The sequence below is a fragment of the Elephantulus edwardii genome, unplaced genomic scaffold, assembly GCF_000299155.1.
Source record: "Elephantulus edwardii isolate Elephantulus edwardi_28Jun2011 unplaced genomic scaffold, EleEdw1.0 scaffold00044, whole genome shotgun sequence".
In the NCBI taxonomy this organism is placed as follows: domain Eukaryota; kingdom Metazoa; phylum Chordata; class Mammalia; order Macroscelidea; family Macroscelididae; genus Elephantulus; species Elephantulus edwardii.
Window position 1 is genome coordinate 13,478,646 of NW_006399794.1, and position 18,771 is coordinate 13,497,416.

Below are 18,771 nucleotides of genomic sequence, written 5' to 3' on the forward strand. Positions count from 1 at the left end.
CTCAAGGGAAAAATTCTGTCAGACTGTTTGGTCACACTGGTTCCCTTCTTTCCATAGTGAGCCATGGTTGAGATGCAAAAGGTCTCTCAACCCAGCTGTCACCAACTTACTGGTGACTTTAGGAGAGTGCCTACCTGTCTCTGAAAATTAATCTTCTCCTACCACCAAGGAAGGTAACTAAGAGAACGGTGGGGACCTCCCAGCTCTAACTCTTAGAAAGCTACTTATTCCTAGTCTATGCCATTCTAGGTGGAACCAGACAGTCAGCAAACATTGAGTTAGAAGCCCTGAAGAAGGGCCTGGGTGCAGCCTGGCATAGGAGCTTTCCTCAGTCCTTGCCTACCCGACCAGTTAGGTCTTGCTTCGAGTTCCTTCAGTACCCTCTTTCCAAAGCCCAAGTTTCCTAGGCCTTACCAACAAATACAGATTAGACAGGAGGGCAAGATCAGTCCTATGTCTTTATTAAAGAGAGTTAAAGTAGACTAGACCTGGCAGCCAATGGAAGAGGCACTGGCCAGGAAGGTGGGGTGAGGTCAGGCCTTAGGGATTCAAGAGCAGGCTGATGGCCTTGAAGAGGCCAAGGAGACGTCCTGGCAGCAGCTGAGGAGGTGTCCAAGGTTAAGCTTTCAGGCACTGAGGCTGTCAGCTGATTCTGCAGGGGTGTGCAGGATGGGTCGGACTGGCGCGGGATCTTCCTGAAGACACTTCTGTCTTGTCTACCTAGATCATCCACTGGTCCTGATCCTGCTCATTGCCTTCCATGTCCACAGGGGCAACTGATGAGGAAGGAAAGGATGTAGGAGTTTCCGCCCAGCCAGCCCAGGGCCAAGGGCTTCATTCACTCTGCCCCCAGCTGGATCTAGAGTTTCTATATTCCCTATCCACCAATTAGGTCAGAGGAAGGGTGCCCAGGAGCAGAGGCACTTGGGTACACCCCTGCCTACCTCATTGACCTCTCCATCATCAGGTGATTCATTGTAGTCATTCATCTCATCCATGTCCTGCATGTCCTCATCATCTTCTGAGTCTTCCTCACTATCTTCATCATCTTCATCATCTTCTTCTTCTTCGTCATCATAGTGCTAATGGAGAATAAGAGAGCTTGTGAGACCGTGGGACCTATCAGTCTGCTCAGACCAGTTCAAAGGCTGATCCACTTTGACCCTCGGGCCAGAGACTGACTCTAAATTCCCCAACTCTGCTCACTTTAAATCTAATAGGCTGGTACATGTTCTGTAAGACTTTAATGCTGGGGACAAAGGGCCAGTACTCCATTAGCACCTGCACCCATCCCTCCTAACCTCTCTTTCTGGCCTTCATGCAGGAACAGGAACGTCAAAATTAGGGCAGAGCCTTAGCCTCCCCCAAGTACTACACCACACTGTCCCCAAATGCTGGAGTCTCTTACCTCTGAGGCCGGCTTGCCAATAGGCACCAGGTTGTTGTCTTTTTCTGCAATGCTCTGGAGCTATTGAAAGGGGAGAGTGGAACAGATCCAGGGGACAATAAAGGAACATGGGACTGTCCCAGTCTACTGTCAGGAAGATACCCCACCCCCACTCCTCCCTCTCATATGGTGGGAGAGACACTTCTTGTAAGAAGAAGATTTAACCTCCTCCTTTCTTATCATCTCGTACTTACTTATGAACTTGATTCAACTATTTAAATTCTCAGGCTTTGGCTTCCTTACAGGATTATAGGAAGGGTAAAGTGAGAGAATATTAGCCTAGAACTTAGCATCTGCTAGGTCCTCAATAAACAATCAAAATTATTATTTCCTGTGCTTTAGGAAAATGATCCTGGGCTGAGTGTCAGAAGCCTGGGGCTCCAATTTGGTCCTCTAGCAACTCAGGGCAGAGCAAAAATGAGAACCAAGGTCCCCAGGCTCTCAGTTCAGGGCAAACCACTACGTTAGGGCAGGTCTCTACTGCAAGGCTGGGTCACGTGCCAGTGGAGAGGGGACAGACTACTCCATACCAGGCTAGATCCTCACTCACCCAAGCTTGATGCTGCTGTTCCTGCTGTTGCAGTTCCGTCTCCTCCACACAGGGTCGATCCAGATTAAACCAGAGTGTCTCCGTCACACGGGGAAAGAGTGAGGGAAACAAAGTAGACATGGCTCCTAGACTAAGGGAAAGGATCAAATGAATCCAACTCTGATCTGAAGAGTGTTATTTGATGTGGAGATGGGGAAAAATACTTCTAGGCTTTGGGAATTAGACAGATGTTAATTTGAGTCTGGTTCCATCATTTACTAGCTATTTGACCTTTGCCAAGTCATTTAACCTCTCTAAGCCTCAGTTTCCTCTTCTGTAAAATGAATAATGTTAATACCATCTTTTTAGTTATTCTGATAATTAAATAAAATTACAGATAAAAAATCTCTTGTAGGCTCTTGGAAGAGACAAACATAAATAGGAATTCAGATTAAAATTACAAGTGTCTGTAGCAGGTATTGCTATTTCCTTCAAACTAGAATACATTTTCTTCACCTCTGTGATGGGCCACATCATCTCACACCCACCAAATGTCAGTAATTTGGGATTTGTAATCACCAATCTAACGCACCAGAGCCAAATGGAGCACTACATGCAAGGAGGGGTTCAGGTGGCTATTTTAGATGTGTAAATGAGTTGATACATGGATAAAGAAACAGATGAGAGACTGACTGGATAAGCATGTACAAAATCAAGTAAATTCAACTCCAAGCGGCTGGGAGCGCCGACCAGTTAAGTCTCGGAGTCTAAGGTAAAACCCTTCAGCTCACAGACGAGGAAAACTGAGGCCCAAAGTGAAGCAGGGATTTGGCTGTAGACCACAAAGTAGGGGCTCAGAACTCCCGCGGAAAAGAGCACTAAAGGAGAGGAACAACAGAGGAAGACCTCTGTCTAGTTCTCCTTTTGCCCTAATTCGTTTGCTTGATCTGGAACAAACTGCTACCCTTCTCTGGACCTCAGTGGTGAACCTGCGCAACATGCACGACAACAAATCCCCTCAACGATCCAAAGTACTGAGAAGCCTGAAATTATGGCTCCAAAAGTCCAACCCACCGGCGAAAAGCCACCGCCCATTCTTCCAAAGGGCTGTTTGCTTATTATGCTAATGACCACGGGATTGACCAACAGAGAGATGGTGGGGGGGACCCAAGCAGGAGTATGCCCTTATAGGGCAGCTAATGGAGACCCTGCAAACGGGGTCTGAAAAGGTCCAATTAGCTGGGAGAACTGTGGGGTGACAGGAAGTGACACCAATGAACGGCGAACCTTGTATTGTAGGGTGGGGCTTAGTGTCGAGGAAGCAGCCAAGGCGCTCGAGGTCGATGACGGTAAAAGAGGACAAGAATCCCCTGAAGAGACAGATCAGAGGAAGTAAATTTCTCCAGAAAAAAAGAGGAAGGAAGGGCACAAAAACCAAGTCACAATCTGCTGTACTTACCGCGCCCGTAGGCGGCAGCCCGCAGGGACCCGGAAGCACTTCTAACCGCTTGAGCGGAAGAACGCGCCAAACGCATGCGTCCTCCTCGGCCGCCTTTAGTTTCCCGTCCCGCCTGACAGGACATTGACACGCCTTAGTCTGGGGTGGGGCTGAGGAGGGGCCGGAAGTTAGCCCCGTCCACTCCTGGGGTCCTTTGCACTACTGATTTGTCTTGGCACGCCCCTTTACCTTCCCTCGGGAGACCGAATTTATTCTCTCCTAGGTGAGAAATTGTTTTCAGGGAGCTCTGGTGGTCCTGGGCTGCGCTGCAATTTACAGTTCGAGGCGACCGGCTACTCTGCGAGAGAAGAATGGGCAGTCTCCTCCCATGCGATTAACTGCTCTGAAAACCTGTGGGAGGGTCTCCTATGGACTGGTATTCAACAACAGTCTCAATTTGTGTTGTTTTGCGGCATCATCTACCAGACTGCGGCTCATCTCTCTCACTATTCAACCCTCTTAGCATACAGTAGACCAGATCTTGCCCAATCCTGTGCCATCCTCACAATCACCTCTATGCCTTGCCCCGTCCTGTGCCACAATCACCTATGCGTAAAACCCATTGTTGCAGTCACTGTGTCAGTTCATCTAGTGGAGGGTCTACCTCTTCTTTGCTAACCCTCTTTGCTAATCCTACTTTCCAAGTATCATGTCCTCCAAAGATTGGCCTCTTTTGAGATCTCCCAAAGTTATGTGAGATGAAATATTACCACGGTTAGTAATAATAAAATTAGTCGCCTTCTGTGCCAGAAAATTGCTGGGTCATTTTAAACCCCTTTTTGTCTCTCAACATCACCTTGCTCACATTCATTCATTTGTGCTTTCAATTAAAGAATCTGCAAAAAGTATTGAATATACGTTCACAGAATTCCAAAAGAATAAACAAATTGGACATGGGAAAAGGGAAACACGGGTTGCACTCACATACTTTGGGCATTTTTTAAAAATTTTTTTAAAACTTTTTATTCTTTTTTGTGCATATACAGTCAAATTAGATTTGATTTGACTGTTATGAAAAGAGACTGTCCCTCCTCCAGCAGAACATCTAGTGGATTTGAACTGTGACCCTCTAGGATTGCAGTGCAGGGTTCTTGCCACTAGGCCACCAGAGCTCCCTGGGCATGTTTTTAAGAGGCACCAGTCTTTGGAAAAAGAGATCATACTGGGTAAGTGGAGGGTCAGTGAAAGAGAGGAATACCCTCAAGCTAGATTGGCATGATGACTGCTGCAGTGGATTTGAGCATGGTAGAGATTGTGAAGATGGTGCAAAATTGGGCAAAGTTTCAGTCTGTTGTTCATAGAGTCACTGAGTTGGAAGCAACTCATGAACAACAAAATATAAAACTATATTTTAGGCCATGCTTGAGGCTGAGGATAAATTTACAGTTGTAATGCTTGCCTCCCAAGATTTCACAGTCCAGTGAAGGAAAAGCCCAACCCCACAGACCTATAGTAGACTCACTGTTCTCTCAAGAACTCACGTTCAGTCTGACATGGAGATTCTGCCCAGGCTGGGTGACTAGTCAAGCATCAGCCACAGCATTCTGCTGCTGGCAAAGTCAGTGGTCAAACTTAGTGGTCAGCCCTGCCATCTCTCCCACTCTGTTCTAGTAACCTCTGTTTCAGTTTCCTCTTCAGAAATACTCAATCCAAACTCAGAAACAGCTCCCATTCACCCACCAGCCACTCCCACAGCCAGCGGTCATCCAATTCCACTCTGGCTTTGATCAGATATGCAGCCTTTAGCAAATAAATCTTTGGGTTTTGGACTTTTTTCCCCTTCTCAATCAACATTATCTCTGCCCAACTTCCTTCCTATCCCAATTTCATCTGACAAGAAAATAGGTATTTAAACAGTTGTGTACTGTGTATATCATCTGTGATTATGTTCCAAAAGTTTATTTTTCTTTAAAGAATAAAATTGTCCTTTAATTCATTCACTCACTAAAAAAAGCACCACCACCACCAAAACCACCCTAAAACTGTTATGTTTCTTATGTATGCCAGTTACTATTTTAAATAGTGAAAATACTCTCTCAACTCAATTACCTTCCAGTTTAGAAATCACCTTACAGCTGACCCTCCAGCAGGTTTTCAGAAAGTTGTAAATTGTTCCCTTGTAGTCGATGGTGGATTTGAACTGCCAGAGGTACTGCTTTTAGGTTAACAGCTCCCTAATGCATATAAAACAATGGTAAAAATAGACAAAGGAGAAAAAAAAATCTGATAATCTACAGGATTCCAGAAGTGTATCTAAAGAGTAGTTGAATTTGGAATATATTTAGAAGGTAGAGATAACAGAAATTAATGACAGATTGGATGTAAAGTATCAGAAACAGGAGCCGAACATTTAGACAAAAATAATTTGGAAGAGCGGAGTTGCCTTTTTTTTGAGATGGGAAAGATAAGAGGGGGAATATCTAGAGTTCGTTATTTTCTTGTATATGCTTATTATTTTGAGTACTTATAAAATGTCACTAAGTTATTCCTCAGGACAACAGCAAAGATCACCCTGCGCAGAAACTATGTATACTACCTTACAGAACAATGGGGAGCATTTTAGCCTGAGTCTGATTGCTGACCAGAGAATATGATTCTGAATGGACACAATGAAGAGACGGAAACTAGGAAGGGAAGTGCCCATCTGAATTAAACTTCAGTCACCATCAGGGCAAGCCTTGCGTTTTTTTGTAGAAATGGAGGCTGTTTTTGGAATGTTCCAAAATTGGCGGTGTCAAGATAGATGACAAAGAGATTGAGATTGTTAACAGCTTTAGTTTGCTTGGCTCCACAATCTTGGTACCAGCAGCCAAGAAATTAAAAGATTAATTATGTTTGGAAAATCTGCTGTCAGAGACCTCTTCAAAGTACCGAAGAGCAACAATGTCAGTTTGGAGACTAAGATGCACCTGATTCAGGCCATTGTTGTTGTTGTTATGTGCCGTCGAGTTATTTGCGACTCATAGCGACCCTATGTACAACAGCTCTAAACTCCGCTCTGTCCTGTGCCAACCTCATTGTCTCCTACACACTCATCCCGATTGCCCCAGTCACGGAATCAATCCAGCTCCCAGAGGGCCTTCCCATCCTGCACCTGCCCTCCACCCTCCCAAGCATGATGTCCTTCTCCAAGGACTGGTCTCTCCTTACAACATAACCAAAGTATGTCAGACAAAGTCTCAGAATCTTGGCCTCCAAGGAGCAGCCCGGTTTAACCCTCTCCAAGATGAATCTGTTTGTTTTCTTAACAGTCCATGGTACCCTCAGCACTCTTCTCCAACACCAAAGCTCAAAAGCATCAATTCTCCTTCTATCTTCCCTAGTCATTGTCCAACTCTCTGATGCATAACAAGTGATTGCAAAGACCATGGCCTGTATCAGGCAGACCTTAGTCTCCAGAGAGACACCATTGCTCTTGAGTACTTTAGAGAGGTCCCTAACAGCAGACTTTCCCATCACAATACGTCTTTTAATTTCCTGGCTGCTGGTGCCAAGAGTGTTGATTGTGGAGCCAAGCAGACTAAAGCTGTGAACAATCTCAGTCTCTTCACCATCCATCCTGATGTTGCCAAGTGCTTCAGGTCCTCCTCAGTTTCAGCAGGCCATAGTCTTTGCAATTACTTGCTATGCATCCGAAAGCTGGACAATGGCTAGCGATGATAGAAGGAGAATTGACGCCTTCGAGCTGTCATGCTGGAGAAGAGTATTGAATATCACATGGAGAAGAGTATTAAATATAATATGGACTGCTAGGAGAACAAACAGGTTTGTCCTAGAGAGGGTGAGACCAGGCTGCTCCTTGGAGGCAAGGATTCTGAGGCTTCATCTGACATTGAGCATGTTGCAAGGAGGGACCAGCCCTTAGAGAGGGACATCATGCTTGGGAGGGTGGAGGGACAGCGCAGGAGAGGAAGACCCTCTACGAGATAGATTGATTTGGTGACTGGGGTACTGGGGGTAGGTGTGTTAGAGGCAATAAGATTGGCACAGGATAGAACAGGGTTTAGGGCTCTTGTACATGGGGTCGCTATGTGTTGCAGGCGACTCAAAGGCACATAACAAAAACAACAACCTGTCAAGCACAGGGGGACCATATGACTTCGTGGCTACACCCCTGCTTGGGGTGCCCTTAGGTCAATGTCACTCAAATTTCTGGCCAGCCAAACTCCTGTAGCAAAAAGCCCCAAATTGAGGATCAAATTCTTCTGCGAGTCATTGCTATTGGTAGTTGGCCTGAAGCCAATCTCCTACATTATCTAGAATTTTGGGAGTTTAATTTGCCAGTCTCACTTGCTCACACCAAATCCACCAGAAGCCATAGTAGCACCTTCAGCTAGAGTTCATTTTTTTTTTTTTTACACAGAATTGGTAGTGTTTTATTCTGTTTTCACTTTATATCAGAACTGACTTGATGGTACTTAATATTATTCACTAGGACATTAATACCGAGACTTCTCTCTCTCTCTTCTCTTGGCAACAACTAAAGCCTTTTAGTTGATAAGCAAAAGTATCCTCACAATTAAATTTTTTATTCTTCACTATTTTTTTAAATTAATTTTAATGAAAAAAAATTAATTTTAATGAACGTTTACAGAGACTTAGGGTTTCCATTCATTCATTGTTGCACTTTTCTTCGTGCCCATTCCCTTCCCCCATATTTGTTCTTCTCTTTGAAAAATAAAAGAAAAATTAATTCATTTTTATACTATCCCTCCCCCCAAGTCCACTCCACTATGCAACCTTCTCTCTGGACTCATATCATGACAATAATACCTAATCATATATACCTTTTAAACAGTTCTCTCTCATCTGTTTCAATGCAGTATACATAATTTATCCTATCTTTCTCAGTCTCCCTCCCCAACCCCTATTGTCAGTTCCATTTTACAACAGTGACACTATGCAGTATTTGTCCTTTTGTGGCTGAGATATTTCACTCAGCATAATGTCCTCCAGGATCATCCATTTTGAATAATATTTCATGAGTTCCTTGTTTTTCAATGCAGTGTAGTGTTCCGTTGTATGAATATACCACAGCTTCTCTATCCATTCGTTTGTTGATGGACACTTAGGTTGTTTCCAACTCTTTACTATTATAGTGAACAAAGCAGCAATAAACATGGGTGTGCATATATTTGCTTGGATGGTGGTTATGGTTTCTTTGAGGTATATTCCAAGTAGTGGAATTGCTGGGTCAGATAATATTTCTATTTGCAACTTTTTGAGGAAGCGCCATACAGCCTTCCATAGTGCTTGGACCATTTTACACTCCTACCAACAGTGAATAAGAGTTCCAGTTTTTCTGCAACCTCACCACCATTTGATGTTGGCTGTTCTGTTAAATTTTGCTGTTGTTATTGGGGTAAGATGATATCTCATAGTTATTTTTAGAGTTCATTTTTTACCTTGAGGTATTTAGTATACCTATTAGAGTAGAGATGTCAAGGAGCATGGGTTTGCAGGCCAAGCACTCCCATCCCCACTCCACCAACCCTCCTGACAATACACCCCTTCTTTGAGATTGTTCTCATACATATAATGCCTAATCATATATTCCTTTTGGACAGTTCATTCCCTCATCTGTTTAATGCAGTGTTCATTATCTATCCACTCTTTCTCCATTCTTTCCCCATTCTCCCATGTCTGTTTTATTTTATAACAGCTGTGTTATGCAGTATTCGTCCTTTTGTGACTGAGAGATTTCACTCAGCATACTGTTCTCCAGGGTCATCAAAGTTGGGATGTTTTATGAATTCATTGTTTTTCAGTGCTGTGTACTATTCCATTGTGTGAATATACCATAGTTTTTCTTTTTTTTTTAAATTTAGGTTGTTTATTTTTCATTTCAATGAACATCTACAGAGATTTTGGGATTCCATTCATTCATTGTTGCACCCTTCTCCCCGCATAAACCCCTCCCCCCTCCCCCCACCATAGTTTTTCTATCCATTAGTTAATGGGCACTTGGGTTCCTTCTATCTGTTATTATTAATAACGCAGCAATAAACATGCATGTGAATACCTCTGTCTGAACCATGACTCTGGTTTCTTTAGGGTATATTCTCAGTAGTGCAGATGATATCTCAGAGTTGTTTTGATTCAAAATAGTTGAGAAAGAGCTAGACAGCCTTCCATAGTGGCTATACCTGTTTTATATTCACACCAGCAGTGAGTAAGAATTCCTCTCTTTCTATAGCCTCAGCAGCATTTGTTGTTTTTTTGGCCTATAGAACTTTGCTGTTGTTGCTGGGAATATTGTTTTTGTTATGTGCTGTCAAGTCGCTTGTGACTCATAGCAACCTTATGTACAACAGCCCTAAACTCTGCTCTGTCCTGTGCCAATCGCACTGTCTCAATACACTCATCCCAATTACCCCAGTCACTGAATCAATCCACCTTATAGAGGGCCTTCCTCTCCTGCACTATCCCTCCACCCTACCAAGCATAATGTTCCTCTCCAAGGACTAGTCTCTCCTTACAACATGTCCAAAGTATGTTAGACGGAGCCTCAGAATCTTTGCCTCCAATGATTCCCCCGGTTTAACCCTCTCCAGGATGAACCTGTTTGTTTTCTTAGCAGTTCCTGGTACATTCAATACTCTTCTCCAGCACCACAGCTCAGAGGCATAAATTCTCCTTCTGTCCTCCCTAGTCATTGTCCAACTCTCTGATGCATAACAAGTGATACCAAAGACATGGCCTGTATCAGACGCACCTTAGTCTCCAGGGAGACATCATTGCTCTTTAGTACTTTGGAGAGGTCGCTAACAGCAGACTTTCCCATCACAAGAGTGTTGACTGTGAAGCCAAGCAAACTAAAGCTTTGAACAATCTCACTCTCTTCACCATCCTGATACCGCCAGTTGATCCAGTAGTGAGAATCTTTGTTTTTTTGATATTGAGCCTCAATCCATATTGAAGGCTGCAATCCTTGACCCTCTGCAGCAAGTGTTTCAGTTCCTCCTCAGTTTCAGCAAGCAGGGTTGTGTCATCTGCATAACACAGATTGTTGAGAAATCTTCCACCAATCCTGACACCACATTTCTCTTCATAGAGCCCAGCCCCCCAGATAAGTTGTTCTGCATAGATGGTATTTAAAGTAATAAGACTGGATGAGATCATCAGTGGAGTGAGTAGGGATGAAAAATAGTTTCCTTCAGTATTCAGAATTTGAGGGAACCAGAAACAACAGCAGCAAAGAAGACTGAGAAGGAAGGAGAAAAAGGTAGGCAGAAAACCAGGTAAATTGGGTAGTTTCCTAAAAGCCACGTAAATGAAGGGTATCTGTCAGGAAGGAGGTTGCATTGCAACCTAGTTCTGAACAAAACAGGACTACTGCTTATTTCCCCAGCAGATATGAGATCTTTGAGGGCAATGACTGGATCATTTCTACATCCCCAGAGTCAGTGTGCCATCTTGCCTTTCCTGGGTTCTTTTGGTGATCCTGTGTCTCCGTCAGTCTTTCTTCCTGTTTTTCTTTCTTGTGCATCCCTATTTTAGGCATTCTGTGTTTCCTGTTCTCACTGAGAGCTTTAGCTTTGTGGAAATTCCCAGTGACCTGTAGTTTCTTTCCAAGGTTCTCAGCCAGGTTCCACAAGTCATGATGACTGGTTAGTTGAGAGGAGTGAAAGAGAGGAAAGGAAAACAGAAATTTTAGGCAACTCCCTATTTTTTGGCTTGGACAACTAAGACACTGATGATGCCATTTGCTTTTTTTTTTTTACCCGTATTATCTATCTGTCATTGATGCTTGTGTCTTATGACTCTCTTTCCTTTTAAGGATAAGAAAAGTAAGATTGAACAGTTATGAAATTTGCCCAATTCATTCTTGAATAAATGAAATTTATGCATCCAGTTGTCTTATTAACAGTTCAGCTTTCGCTGTTAAGTGCAGTCAGGTCGACTACGACGCATAGCGACCGTGTGAACAACAGATCTGCACCTCACCCTGTCCTGCACCATCCTCAGGATCTCTGTTCCACTCAAGCCTGTGAGGTAGTCACTGTGTCAGTCGGTAGAGTTGAGAGTCATCCTTTCTTTCACTGACTCTCTACTTTCCCCAGCGTGTTATCTCTCTCCAAGGGCAAATTCCTCTTGAAAATATGCCCAAAATAAGTCAGGCAAAATGTCACCATCCTTACCGCTAAGAAGCACTACGGTTGAACTTCCCTCAAGACAGATTAGGTTTTCTTTGGGAAGTCCAAAGACTATTCAGTATTCTTCACCAATAAATACCACGATTCAAAGGCATCCATTCTTCCTCTATCATTACTCTTCTTCCAGATGCACAGGAAACAATTGAAAAGACTATGGCTTGGATCACATGCACCCTAGTCTTTTAACTGACATCCTTTCTCTTTCTCACTTTGGAAAAGTCCTTGACAGCAGATTTATCCAACATAACACGTCTTTAAATTTCTTGCCTAGTGTTACTGTGGATGTTCATTGTGGATCCAGGCAAGATGAAATTGTTGACAACTTCAATCTTTCCCTATCATTATGTGCCTCCTGATCTAGTGGTATCTGTGTGTGTGCGTACTGTCAGATCAGATCTGACTGGTACAAAAGGAGATTGCCCCTCCTTCTCCAGAAGAGCAGCTGGTTGGATTTGAACTACACACCTCTAGAGTTGCAGTGCAGCTTCTTGCCACTAGGCCACCAAAGCTCCCTTGAGATGTAACCCACATTGAAGTTTGCAGCCTTTGATCTTCTGCGGCAAGTGCTTCAAGCCTTCTTCACTTTCTGCCAGGAAAGTTGTATCATCTGCAATTTGTTGATTAGCCTTCCTCCAATCCTGATGCCACAATCTAGCTTCTCAAAGGATTTGCTCAGCATTCAATTGAATAGGTATGGGAAAAGGATGCAACTAAAACACACACCTTTCCTGATTATTTTTTTTAACAAGTTGGTTAACTTCCAGGTGGTACAAAATTCTGGGCATAACAAAGAATGAAATGTAGATTCTGACAAGATTGCATTTTCTTTGACTGCACAGCTAAGATCAGAGAGGCTGAGTGAAAACTGAAGAGATAGACCAGCATATGGTTTATTCCGAAATGTACAAAAGACTCCAAGACAACACTTCACTTTAATGACAGGTGGCAACAGACATTATAGCAAAGAATCCAGATGTTTTAAGAAGGAACAGAAGTAAGGTTCATCATTGCCTCAGTCTTATTTTTTTGCCAAATTTCTTAATTCCACCCATGGCCGGGGGATCTTTGCCCACGGCCTTCGCTTTTAGCTTCTCACGTTTCTACTGTTCTTTTTATTTCTGCTTGAAAGCCTTCTCTTCCTCATCCATTTCCTTGGTCTGATTTTTGAGCTATTTCAGGGACTTCTTGCTACCTTCGCAGCCAGACATGGTGCTGGTTGCCTCTTCTCCAGACCTGCTGCCCCTTTTCTGATTTTAAACAATGCAGTGTTTACTTGTTCTATTTGGATAACTGCTTGGTCTAAGTGCAGGTTTCCCAAGAACACAATTAAATATTCTGGGATTCCTGTTTTTCTCAATGTTCCTTACAATTTGTTATGGCTACAAAGCTTTTATTGAATAACAACTAAATGTCAGATACTTTAATATGCCCTCAGGGTGGAGGTATGAATCAGAAAGAATCCATGCCCTAGAGAAAAGTATAGTCTGAGATTATAGAAAAGGATAGTCACTTCACCGAAGACGACATTCAGATGGCTAACAAGCACATGAAGAAATGCTCAAAATCCCTAGCCCTAAGAGAGATGCAAATTAAAACAACTATGAGATATCATCTCACCCCAGTAAAAATAGCAAAATTTAACAGAACAGCAAGCAATAAATCCTGGCAAGGTTGTGGAGAAACTGGAGCCCTGATTCACTGTTGGTGGGAGTGTAAAATGGTGCAACCCCTGTGGAAAGCAGTATGGCGCTTTCTCAAAAAGTTGCAAATAGAGATACCATTTGACCCAGCAATTCCACTACTGGGAATATACCCAGAAGAGACCATAACTGACACCCAAGCAGATATATGCACACCCATGTTTATTGCAGCTTTGTTGACAATAGCAAGGAGTTGGAAACAACCTAAGTGCCCATCAACAAACGAATGGCTAGAGAAGCTGTGGTATATTCGCACAATGGAATAGTATGCTGCATTAAAAAACAAGGAACTCATGCAATATTATTCAAAATGGTTGACTCTGGAGAACATTATGCTAAGTGAAATGTCCCAGTCACAAAGGGACAAATATTGCATGGTGCCACTGCTGTAGAATGGGACTGTCCTTGGGGTTGGGGAGAGACTGAGTAAGATGGGTTCAATAATGTATGCTGTTCTGAAACAGAGAAGGGAGAAAACTGTTTAAAAGAGATATGTGATTAGGTATTTCAGTCATGACAGGAGTCTAGAGCGATGGTTACATGGTGGAGTGGACCTGGGGGAGGGTTTGTAAAATAATGAAAGAATCTTTTCTTTTACTTTTCCAAGAGGGTAATGTCTGGTGGTGGGGAGCCTTGGGAGGGGACAAATCTACAACAATGAATGAATGGAAATCCAAAGCCTCTGTAAATTTTAACTGAAATTAATAACAAATTTAAATTAAAATAAAAGAATTAAGTTAGAGTAAGGATGGCAATGGAACCACCTTACCTCTGTAACTTGATTTGTGCCACTATTAGAACCTCTACTCAGAATATTATTGCTTTTCAATTTTTGACTCATGCACTTTTAACTTGTTAGTTAAATTTGTATCTTTTAGGCTGCAACACTTCCATGATACATCTTCAAGGATATGAACATGTACGGCTAAGCACAATTAATAACAGTGCATCTAAATTCCAAAATCAATCTCCATAATAGTCTATGTGTTTCCTACTGCCAAGGGGGCCCTTTGGAGTAGTGAGAGAAGACATTCACCCTGAAACCCACAGCGTCCCTTTTCAGCAGGAAGTAGCTAAGAGAATACGCCATCCCCTTTTCCTTATGAATCAGGGTGAAGTCTCTCTCAGGGAGGAGTGATAGGGAATGGCAAGGGACACACTGACAAAGGAGATGAATCAGAACTGGCTTTGACAAGCATTGTGGCAATTGGACAATTAAAACAGACATTGGCGGGGGGAAAGAAGAACGAACTGGGGATGAGGGTGGAGAAAACAGTGCAACAATGAATGAATGAAAACCCAAAATCTCTGTAAATGTTCATTAAAACTAATAAAATTTAATAATAATTAAAAAAAAGGATAGTAAGTGTTAGAAATCTACATATTTTTGGTGTTCTGAGAGCACAGAACAGGGAGTCCTCAATAGACAGTTAAGGTTTTTGTTCCAGAGAAGAAAGCAAGGAGTTAGGTGGACTTTGAGGGATGAATAGGAATTCATCTGGTAGGGAAGTGAAAGATGGGGATTATGTTAGCATTTACTGCTACTGTAACAGTAATGCCATAAGTGAGTTGCTTTAAAGGACAGAGATACTTCTATTCACTTAGTTCAGGAGGCTTGAAGTCCAAATTCAGAGGACGGCTTCAGAGGAACACCTTTCTTTGGGGACATAAATTTTCCAGTACCTGGAAATTCTTTGAATTCCTAGGTCTGTAGATTCAATTTCACTATCATCATCACATAGTATTTGTCTTCTTCTGTGTCTGCATGCCTGGCTCTGAGTTTAATTTCTTCTTTTTATATCTCAGAAAGAATTAGATAGAAGCCTACCTAGCTCGAGTATGATTTCATTAACATGAAGGGGCAAAAACCCAACCTTGTTTCCAAATAGGATTAATGTTTGCAGGTATAAGGTCAGGAATCCAACATGTATTTTGAGGGGACATAATTTATTTCATAAAAAAAATTCACAGACAAGTACACTGCATGAAAAGGCATGGAGCTGAAAGCAGATTATGTATTTGAAGAACACAAATAGTCTCTCTGCGCAGAACTAAATGTTGGGGGATGGGGAAAGAGATGAAGAGAAAAGTTAGGGGTCCAAATGGGAATGAACCTTGGGGACACTGAGATGGGAGCTAAGCATCCTGGGTCTCATCTTGGTCTGTTGCTGACTTTCCGGGAACCCCAGGCAGGTCTCTTCCCATCCTTAACCTTTCATTTTCTGTAACGTCTAATAATATCACAACCATTCCAGCTTTGATTTGAACAGGTGTAAGAGATTACCCAGGCCTATTCTTTTCTGAGGGAGCACTGGTGGGTTAGCGTAAGGAGTTGCTCTGCTAACTACCGGGTGGGCTGGCTGAACAACTACACCATAGGAAAGGTGTAAGATTTGTTTCACTTTATTGTTAACAGAATCCTGGAGGCCCCTCTGGGCCTGACTCTGAGTATGTTGTTGTGTGCCACTGAGTCAGAATCAACCCATGGCTGACCTCCAATGGATTTGCAGAGGCAGTAAATCACATGGAAGAAGACTGCACGTCTTTCTCCCGTGGAGCAGCTGGTGGAGTCAAACAATGTACCTTTGAATTGACAGCCCAGTTCTTTACCAATAAGCCACCAGAGCTCCCTGACTCTGGGTTTAGGATGGGCAAATGGTTTAGAAGTGTTCCCTTTTGTGTCTATTCCAGTTCCCTAGAGGTCTAGGCCTAGTGGTAAGAAACTGTGCTCTAATCGTAAAGACACTTGGTTCGAATCCACCAACTGCTCTGAGGGAGAAATAGGGGCAATCTCTTCCCGTGTGATTAACTGCCTCTGAAAACTCACCTGAAGGTCGGCTCAGGGCCGTTCCAACTCAACCATACACAACACCACCACCACAAGAAGAGGGCTAGCCCTCGGAGGGTATGGAAATAGAAGAGAGTGTGGCAATGAGATGGGTGTAAGAGGAAGGTGTTAGGGAATCAGAATCTTTGCATTTCCAGCAGCACACCTGAAAGGGAGGTTGCTTGGTTGCTCTCCTTGAAACTATTTTACAAAATAGTGCCCACTAAGGTAAAGTATTGGTGTAAAGTTGTTAAAACTATGATAATTTAAAAAGAGCAGACTGAAAGCAAGCCTGAGAAGAGTGGTGACAGTGGGACCTTTGCACTGTGCTTCATTCATAACTATCAAGGAGCATGGCTCACAGCTCTACCTTCAACCACAAACCACACACCTGAAGGTTCGCTCCTTACCAGCCTCCCATGTAGAGCCTGGGGTATTTCTGCGTTTTCTTGTGTAAGTGGGTCTGAGTTTCTACAACAGTGTGATTCTTTTTCTGGATATGACAATTTGTAAACCGCTGTATTAGTTACCTGTTGCAACTGTAACAACTGACCCCAAATGTTTTGTTAATGGTGTACAACAATACAAACTTATCATGCAGTTCTGGAGTTTGGAAATCTAAAATTAGTCTCACTAAGCTAAAATCAAGGTGTCTGCAAAGTTGCATTCTTTTCTAGAGGCTAGAAGAGGGAATTTGTTTCCTCAACTTTGCCCAACTTTTAGAGCCACCTGCTTCCCTGGCTTATGGTGTGCTTTCTCCAGGTTCACCACCAGCAGTGTGCCATCTCTTGGACCCTTCTTCATTGCCACAATTCTAATAAAGGACTATATTACCATTTATGTAAATTAGATTAGCCACCTGCATGATCTAGGCTATTCTTTCTCTGTCAGGAGGCTTTGGGACATCTGTGGGCCATTGTTCTCCTTGCCACTCCTGTGTGTGCTAGGTAAGTGAGAAGGTGAAAGTGTGTGAGCTGGTGACACCTCAGTTTTTGCCTCTAAGCCCTCTTCCTGCTATTTCTCTATTTTTTCCTGTCAGAATGAGGAAACCTTAGCTTCAGTAAGCAAATACATGCAAACCCACCATGCAAATAGGGGCTTAACTTGAGCTTCTCCAGGGGCCAGCCCTCTATGGAGTTGGAAGAGAAACTACAGACGACACCACCAGACCTTTTGTCTATCTTAAACTCTGGGTCAGGCCCAGAGGGATCTCTAGACTGTCACCACCTGTAATCTAGGCCACTGCAACTAACTTCCTTCACTCACTCAACTTCAACCTCACCATAAAAACCAGAGAGTCAATTCCAAACCATGACAATTCCCAGTGTTCAGAACAGAACTGCTCGTTACAGAGCTTTCAAGGTTGTGGTATTTGGGATGCAGATTTCCAGGCCTTTCTTCTGAAGTGCCTCTGGGCAGGTAAAATCACTTAAACGGTCAGTTAATCCTCAAGCACATAACCATGTGTACAACCCAGTGAGTCTTCAACCCCCACACGGCAGCCTAAATAAAGCCTTTCCTTGGCTTTTTATTGCTTTTAGACTATATCTTGACTTCCTGGGGCTGTGGCCTCAAATTGCGAAGTAGGTGACTTTAAACAACTAATATGTATTACCTCACAGTTCTGGAAGCCGAGCATCTGGGATGAGACTGTGTGGAGCCTCTCTGAGGCTTTAGGGGAGTCTTCGGTATGTGCTGCTTTCCAAGCTTCTGGTCAATCAGCTGGGTCATGACTGACCAGATACTCCTTGTGTCCCAGACATCGATAGCTCTCCTTGAGTACTTCCTAGGCATCTCCTCTCTCTCTTTTTCCTTTTCTCTTCTTCTTTTTTTAATTATATTTAAATTTATTATTAATTTCAGAAAAAATTTAGAGACTTTGGATTTCCATTCATTCATTGTTCTACTTTTCTCTTCTTTTAAATGCTTTTATTTGTTTGTTTTTGTTGGGAATATATACAGCAAAACACACCACTTCAACAGTTTCTATCCACATGGACAACTTAACACTACTGATGACATTCACTGACTTGTGCACCCTCCTTTTCAGAGTAGTTCCTCCCCATTAACATAAACTCACTGCACCCCGAAGTTCCCGCCTTTCAAGTTACTGTTGACAACTTGTTCTCATGTTAGGTAGATTTTCAAAGAGCCCAGTGTTCAAGGCACACGTTCCTTGCTCTCTCACTCACTGCCATGAAATTGGAATGGACTCAGACCTGACCCTTCCATGGGTTTCCAAGGTTTGTACATTGAAGGCGAGTAGACCGCCCCCTGGAGTCTTCCCATGGAACCATTGATGGATTCAAATAACGTGAGGCAAAGCCTTCGGTATAGCAGTACAACTCCCTGTGTGCTACATCACCAGAGCTCTTATTCCTTCCTAGTGAAGCTCAGCTATTGTTTGACTTTAAGAAGACCAAATAGCAGGGGATATTTCTGGTTTAAAGATTATCTTGTGGCAATAGTATGGTTGGAGGTGTCTCTCTGGAGACTAAGGTGCGCCTGATACAGGCCATGGTTTTTGCAATCACTTGTTATGCATTGGAGAGTTGGACAATGACTAGGGAGGATAGAAGGAGAATTGACGCCTTTGAGCTGTGGTGCTGGAGAA

At 43.0% G+C, this 18,771-nt stretch overlaps 1 protein-coding gene across 2 annotated transcripts; it reads right to left on the reverse strand.

Moving 5' to 3' along the window:
• Window positions 1-720: 720 nt before the first annotated feature.
• ANAPC15 (anaphase promoting complex subunit 15) lies at window positions 721-2,126 on the reverse strand. Of its 2 annotated transcripts, none has more exons than XM_006885546.1 (4): window positions 1,998-2,126; window positions 1,409-1,468; window positions 935-1,082; window positions 721-776 (listed from the first exon to the last, which is right to left on the reverse strand). In XM_006885546.1, exons 1-4 carry the CDS (start codon window positions 2,115-2,117, stop codon window positions 721-723), a joined length of 384 nt encoding a protein of 127 aa, XP_006885608.1. In that variant the 5' UTR covers window positions 2,118-2,126. The 2 variants fall into 2 exon arrangements, with proteins under 2 accessions (XP_006885608.1, XP_006885607.1); XM_006885545.1 differs by having other exon boundaries at window positions 941-1,082; window positions 1,998-2,117.
• Window positions 2,127-18,771: the final 16,645 nt, after the last annotated feature.